This window comes from Aethalodelphis obliquidens, unplaced genomic scaffold (assembly GCF_003676395.1).
Source record: "Aethalodelphis obliquidens isolate GAN/ISIS:26980383/991018 unplaced genomic scaffold, ASM367639v1 scaffold12, whole genome shotgun sequence".
Classification (NCBI taxonomy): Eukaryota; Metazoa; Chordata; class Mammalia; order Artiodactyla; family Delphinidae; genus Aethalodelphis; species Aethalodelphis obliquidens.
Window position 1 is genome coordinate 27,866,040 of NW_020837956.1, and position 7,980 is coordinate 27,874,019.

Genomic DNA, 7,980 nt, shown 5'->3' on the forward strand with positions numbered 1-7,980 from the left:
AACATTCTTTATAGCCTACAAAATCCTCACTAATCCATACAGAAAACGAAATACAATATGCATAAGCCAAATTGACAATACTCTAGCATGTAAAAATACTAAAATTTTAACAGTATTTTAGAATCAATTTGATGTCTAAAAATTTTCAGATGAAATGTGCTGGAGTCAGCTTATTCTGTAAGTTCAACTGCATTATCATTATGCTGAGAATCACACTCAAAAAACCTGAAGATATATTTAATCTGATAAGAAACATAATAGAAAACTGATTCTTCAAAATGAGCCCAGGAAGCTAATAGTAGCAAGATCAACCTGAGATCTATGGACCTTCAGGAGTTTTGTGAAATCCCTGTAATGTGTAAAATGTCATGCATGTGTGCACGCATATGTGGTTCAAACCCTCTACTTTCATTACATTATCAAGGGTCACCATTCAAAAAAGGTAAAAATAGCGAAGCATCATTTTTTAATTCAAGTGATCACTTCTAGTTATCCATTTATTCAAATTTTTTAGTAAAATCTTGCAGGATATTTTCAACTTGAATAATTTTAGTAAATAACAAACTTCTAAAGAATCAAAAATCTACAAAAGTTACAGAAAATCTTTTTTTTTAAGTGGCTACTCACCTTTCAAATGTTCTGATATTTTTTTTTATTAACGTGCAATGCTTTTTCTGCTGTTCTCAAGTCCATTGTATTATTTTCCTGTACTCCACTTGGTAGTTTTTCAGAAATGTTTTCAATGCAATTGGTGTTATCATTCAAACCATTAGGTAGTTCCCAAAATGAAGCTGCTGCACATGTATCAAATGCAGTGCTACTTCAGGGATTATGTTTTCCACTACCAACCTTCTTCCTCAGTGTTAAATTTCTAGAATGTAATCTTTTACTAACATGGCTTTTCTTTAAGAGGTTCTTACAGACATCTTTCCTCTTTATAATTTTCTGCCTTTTCAGCTTTTGCTTCTCAGTGCACATACAATTCATACTTTCTCTTTTGTAATAACTTTGATCTAACAATTGGCAAACAGGCTTACTCTTTGATTTATATTGGATTTTAGTAGATCCAGTAGCAGTAACTGCATTGAGATGATCTGAATCTTTAGAATAAATTGCAAGACCAGGGTCAACTAACATATCTGCCAAAGTATTTTTCTCATGAATGATATCTACCTTCAGTTTTGTTTCAAAACTGTATTCCCTAAACTGAAAAACTAAGCCTGGTTTACTCAGGAAATCTTGAAAAAAACTTTTGGCTTCTTCATTCCAATGCTTCCCTTTAGCAGGTAAGATACCATATAAGATGCAAGGATAACAGCCTCAGCAAATTCAGAAGTTCCTCAGGAACAACTTAAGATTTTTTATATCTGAATAAAGTATGTAAACAGAAAATCCATAGTCAATCAATACAAGAAGTAAAGACTGATCAGAGACTTAAGAAATTTCTACCCTATTCCACTGATCTTCCAATTCATATTTGAACAAACAACTTAGAACCTGGAATTACGTGCTCTTGAGGCACTGTTTCTAAGTCTTCTGGTAGATCAGAAAGCAACATAAAGAGATTTCATTATGTCAAAGAAATCTTCTAACTGAACAAAGAAGTCTGATGGATCAGAAACAGCAGTGGCAATACCAGAATATTGCCCACCATTTTGGAGTTCTGACCAAGTAAATGATCTTATTGTACATGTGATACAGGAGTCTTAGATTCGACGTTGAAAATAACTTCTGAAGATCTAAATTTGTTTTCTTCAACATGAACTGTATTTAAATTTAAATATTCCAAAAGTAACAGGCCATCTATCAAAATTTCTACTTCCCAGGCAGAGTCTAAATATTTCAGAAAAAGGATGTTTATTTCCAAATGAGCAACTAAGCACACAATGGACTCAAATGGCAATGTTCCTAAAATGTTCAAACCAAATCCATTTACAAGGCACAGCTTGTCTTGGAATATTTCTGCTTTCATTAATAAACACCTTGGTATTACATAAGGGCACTATTTCATACCTACCATGATCTACTAAAAAAACAAGCACTTTCTTATCAACACACTTTTTTCCTACTTTTGATTGATACCACTTCAAAGTTTTTTTAGATTTTACCAAGCATTCTAAGCCTTTTTCAATATTTTCCATTGATAAAAAAGAGGGTTTTTTTACTCCTTTAGTAATTAATACTTTTAAATCTGATAAAATCTTTTTATTTTTAGATAACTTCACATAAAATATCCCACATTTTGCAACATAAAGTATTTCAGCCTTTTCAAGTTGTCCAGGTTTTAACTCTTCAAAAGGAATATTAACCAGTTGTTGGTAGGATGGTTGAAGGATCATAGAACCTTCATACTCATTTGATAGTCCTTCCTTCCTTTCTTTATCAATAGGGCTCACCTTTTGAGAGACAACCTTAGGGATTTGCAATACTGTTTTCTGTAGTTTTGAACATGCTGTCCATTTCAGTAGTTCATTAATGACACATTTTCATCACAAATTATATTTACTTCCCATTTCTGTTCATGCTTTTTCAAAAACTCACAAGAAACTGTTTTATTACTCTTGAATCAAAATAATCCACAGTTTTGCTGTACCATATTTCATCAGGCTCATTCCACTTTACTCCACTAAGGAAAGAATGAACTCCTAGCTGAGGAATAGTTAAGAATTCCTTCTTAATTTCATAAATTTTTGATGTGTTTACTACTCCAATGTTACCATAGTCAATAAATTCCACTTCAAAAGAATTTCCTAGTAAAATTTTCTTAAAATGGCATTGTCACCAGAGTATTCTGCAACTACAAGATCTCCCACCACAGGTTTGACTGATTTTCTCTCTTTCACTGTATTGGCTCTTCTTGCATTTAAAGCATCCGCTAGGCTCATGATTACATTTTCAGTCTCGGCAAGCTGAATATGGAAACTTGCTGGATTACTTATATTAGAAACATATTCTTTAACTTTGGCATTCAAGTAAATTTTGGGTTGAGGAAGGTCTTTAATCTGTGGTCTAGCATGATTATATGTGTTTTGTGAGGCTGCCTGATTTAATTCTCTGATAAAAGACTGATACAACCCTTACTGATTTCTGGTCCACATCACTTTCATCAAGAATATGTGCAGACCCAGGGGCAATTTTTACACCTTTATTTTTAAATCCATCATTCAAAGACTTCTTCACCTTGTTTTTTGACACAAGTTCAACTTTATAACAAACTGATGGTTTCAAAAGCCTGCCATATATACTTTTGTGATTCATTAACTGATCTATTTTGCTTTCAGAATGTTATTAGACTAGTTTTACTTATTGTACTATGGTGATAATTGTTTTCTATTTTGCCTTTCAAGGAAACAGCAAGTTTCTCATTTGTTTTAGGACGCTTTTCCACACATTGTGCTTGGTCACAATGTTTTTCTCCATAAGCATGAATCAACATTTTAATTTTCTGATTTATATGTTGATATCCATCATATAAGTCTACACCAAGCTGGCCATCTGGCTCCTTGGACAATATTATTGCCCTTAATGGTTTTCCCAAAAAATTATCTTCAAACCAGCTATTGATTTCTGCTGGAATATCTACATCTCTAAGATCTGACAAAAAACATTTAATAGCTTGCATAGGTGTAAACAGCAACTCTGATAACTCATCTGAAACATCCCTCAACATACTTTCTTCTACTAATTGCTTATTTCCAAAGTCCACAAAATATACCAGGAAGTCAGATAATGAACCTGCCGGCATCGCTAAAGCTCTATAAGGGAGACCATCCTCTACATACTTAGATATACACAATCTCATTTTACTAAAATCAGATTTGTGGCACTGACTGAGGTTACTAATCTCTGTGATTTTTGTTTCTGTCATCTCTAGGTCTTTATTATTTCTACTAAGTTGGCAATAAAACTTTTTGGGACTATATATGTGAGATATATATATTTCTTCCTCACTTCCAATTTTTATATTGAAGGAAGAATAACTGTAAAGACTAACTGAAGATGGAAATGGCTTTGATACTGTACTATACTGTGCAGAGCCATGATTATTAAGAAATTCTCTTGCACTAGCAAATGGAGATTGTAAATCCACCAAATTACATAAACAGTTTGGATATATAAGAACTAAGGCATAGATGACACAAGTCAATAACCCTCTAAATGAAGAAATAAAATTCCCAAGGTCTCTGCATGCTTCTCTCGTCCAGTTGAATACTTTACAACTAATGGGTTCAACTAAATGGTTAAGACTGCATCTGAAGGCCTGACCTTCTAAAACAAGGAAACATGGTTTAAAAGCAGAAAAATCTTTAATTAAAATTCTTTCCTGGTAACCATAATCAACGCGGGCCTCTCACTGTTGTGGCCTCTCCCGTTGCGGAGCACAGGCTCCGGATGCGCAGGCTCAGCGGCCATGGCTCACAGGCCCAGCCGCTCCGCGGCATGTGGGATCTTCCCAGACCAGGGCATGAACCCATGTCCCCTGCATCGGCAGACAGACTCCCAACCACTGCGCCACCCCGGAAGTCCCCAACATCAAATTCCTTTTTTGATACTTGAGTCAAAATAGCAGCTCTATACCACTTCCCATCTTTAGAATACTTAGCAACACAAGCAATCTGCCCAATCTGATAAAGATCAGAATGAACACTATAATAATCCTGAAGTTGTTCCAATAATTCAGTAATTTTAAGTCTTCTAACTTACATTGCAGCTGGCATGAGAAGTCACCTGGGCCATAATAGTAAGAACACTTAACTTCAAGGACTGTTCCTGGTTTAAATACATATTCTTTATAAGGCCATGGTGACTCACGTCTCACAGACAAGGTGAAAGGGTTTTTTAAATCTAGGAAGTTAACCGCTGGGGACTTTAACAAAGAAAAGTTACTTCCTTTTAGCTTATCCGAATGGTACTTTTCAGGTTTAGGTCCTTCAAGAAGGGCAGATATAACTTTCTTAATATTTACTTTGTTTTTAGATTTTAAATTTAACACTGAATATTCACTTACAGATTTTGGACAACATTCTGGTTCTACTTCCCAATATTCTGCATATCCAGCTTGTAACATAAGAGAGACAACATCAATATTTTCTGAGGCTTCAATATTCTGAATATTTACAGTATACTTCTTTGAAGCAAAATTGCTTTGTTCAAGACAATTTTTTAAAAATAATCAACTGCTGCCTTCATCCATAAATCTTCAACGGGAAATATATATATGCAAGTGAACAACACATGGCTAAGGCAGGGAACTCACAAAACTCTGGAAGCAAAATTTTTACATCAAAAAATGGTATGGAATCAGTATTTCCGTAATCCAAGAAATAAACATTAATTTTATAACCATTAATTTCAGTAATGACAGCTCTATAAAAACATCTGTCCTTGCTGTATCTAGCACAACAAAATAATCCAGGTTCTGGAATTCTTAGAATCAGTTCATCATTTTCACACAAATCATAAAATTTGTTTATATTTTTCATTATATCTTGAAATTCATTTTGATGTTCATTAGTACATATCCAGAAATTTGATGGGTTTAATACATATGCTACAAAAGCTATGTAGATAGCTTCTATCTCCATTTCTACAGTTTTAATAGGAAAATCTACTTTCAAAGTGTCTTTTTTATTTAGAGAATCTATCGATCATTCAGTATTTGCAATAAAACTCTCAACTGCAAAGCCGTTTACATCTGAGGCACTAGTCTCCCTCAACATATTTGAGATTTTTGAATCAGACACTGGACAAAGTACTTGGATGCCTACGGTCTTTAGCAGACACTTAGAAGTAATTGTAGACTCTTGAGTTTGTAATGTTACATAATACAAATGCTCATCCTTACTGAACCAATCAAGGTGTGCATATACTATTTGTCCTAACAAGGCTTGTTTAAATACACTTAGCTGAAATTTTCTTGCATCTCTGGACTGTGTAAATATGTCAGAGAACACGGAAATGAAAATAATGGTACTAAAATAAAATCCTGTTTAAGTTTCTTTACATGAATTGAGGGTATAGCCTCACTACTGCCATAATCCATAAACCAAATTTTCACTTGATTATTGGGCAAGAAGAATTGCTGAAGAATTCCTCTATGCCACTGTCCATTTCTCCTTTTGGCAACACAAAGTACTCCAAAATTATCACATGTGGAACTACCTTCTTGACTGATAATATCATAATGCAAAGTCAAACACACTGTCAAGTTTTCTAACTCGGGAATCCATTTAATTAGTTGGCAATAAAATTTACTTGGGCTCACGGCAGATGATACTTTTACACTTTCAATGCTGCCTACTGACAAAGATGGTTGCAAATTATCCAGAACACGTTGAATATAAGTAAGTATAAGTATTATTACTTAATGATAATTCAGGTCTTTTATGTTGTAATGAATCTGGCATTTGTTTGGGGAATTCTTTTACCATTTCCACAATAAGACAAAATGAATCTCCATCAGTAAGTCTCCCTAATTGTAATTCAAGAACCTGGGATATAATTTTTGGCACTTCAAGAAGAATCATCTGAAGAGGCAAAATAGCTCGTACACAACCTTTCACTTGTAGTCCTACCAATGACTTGAAGTAATTCAAAGCCTTAGGAGACCATTTTCCCCCAGTTGGTAATATGTTGGCAAAAATGCCAAACATTACCCATGGTGGTAGACCAAATAAGTTGCCACAGGCTGAAGCAACCTGCGTACTGTCAACTCTCAGTTCTTCTCCGCGATCTATGAGGAGCACAGTATACAGATCATTTTTCTTTTCCACAACTCTTCCTCTCTGCCATTCTCCTGATATTCTTTCTTCTACCAAACAAAATTCATCAATGTCCACATTATTTTTTACTTTTGGAATATGCTGTATTTCCCTCTGCAATATGTGGTAGTCAAACTCACATTCACTATTATTTCTGCCTTGAAATTTCACCAGAACGTCCTTGGGAAAACATTCTATATGTGATATTGTCAGATCCACATCTAAAAATGTTGGTAACAGAGATGTAGAATCCATTTTCTAAAAAGCAAATAATAAGTACCTATTAGCTTCTGGACAGACAGCTGTCAAAATTAAATGAAATTAGCCTTATATGTATATAAACACAAATCTTAAAAATAATTCTTTGCCTGCATTTACCAAACTGAACATGTTGGTAAAAGTTATATACACTGGACAAGATGAAGAGAAACAAAATGCATTTAACTGTTCACTGTCTTCCACACTTTCAAAAAATTCCATTGAAACACCCAAAAGAACATAAAAAATAGGGAGAATATATATAATCACTGGAAAACAGAAAAAAGCAATATTTTTCAGAGACTAACAAATTTCTACTAGATATTGGACTGATATGGTATAATAAAAGGAAGCCAAATAAAAACTACTGGAAAAACTCCTCCCCTCCTGTAAGAAAACTACTTTCCCTCATTCAGACCTCTTCCAACAACCCCTAATTCAAGGGGGTGAGTGCTAGAAGCAAGGTTGGATGGTGAACCAACAGGGGACACACTGTTCACACTCCCCACTCTGTGTCAATTAGCAATATTTGGAACCCTATCAGCATCATTATACAACTCCAGGATTCTTCTCTGAAGGCAACTGGCTGAGTCCCGGACACCAGTAAGGAAAGACAGGCATGGAAAGACCCTGAGGCAGGTTAAGTACATCCAGGCCTTGTCACTGACATGGGTACCCACAAAAAGCATGGAGGGAGGGGGAGAGGAAAAGAAATCTTTAGCACAGAGGCAAAGCTCTCTACTATAACTATGGCTCCAGCTAATTTTCTCTAGATTGCTGGGATCCTAAAAACTCTAATGCAAATATTCAAGAAGTATAAAATAGTCCCCAAATTCAGGTAAGAACCAACACAGCCCAACTCCCTCTAGACTCTGAGTTAATAGTTGACAATTTCTTTCTATGAGGATGAGAGAGAGAAAGTACTAGAGCTAAACAAATGAGGGAACCACTTAAAAGAAAC

General features: G+C 34.7%; 1 protein-coding gene across 1 annotated transcript; it reads right to left on the minus strand.

Annotated features, from left to right (window-relative positions):
- Positions 1 to 822: 822 nt before the first annotated feature.
- On the minus strand, positions 823 to 7,016 carry TDRD15 (tudor domain containing 15). Its single transcript, XM_027113926.1, is given in 18 exon segments — positions 823 to 1,315; positions 1,317 to 1,350; positions 1,353 to 1,491; positions 1,493 to 1,565; positions 1,567 to 1,693; positions 1,696 to 1,891; positions 1,893 to 2,488; positions 2,491 to 2,559; positions 2,562 to 2,768; positions 2,771 to 3,069; positions 3,071 to 3,283; positions 3,285 to 4,348; positions 4,533 to 4,676; positions 4,679 to 5,130; positions 5,133 to 5,217; positions 5,220 to 5,926; positions 5,929 to 6,341; positions 6,343 to 7,016. Coding segments are annotated over 18 exon segments (5,985 nt in total).
- Positions 7,017 to 7,980: the final 964 nt, after the last annotated feature.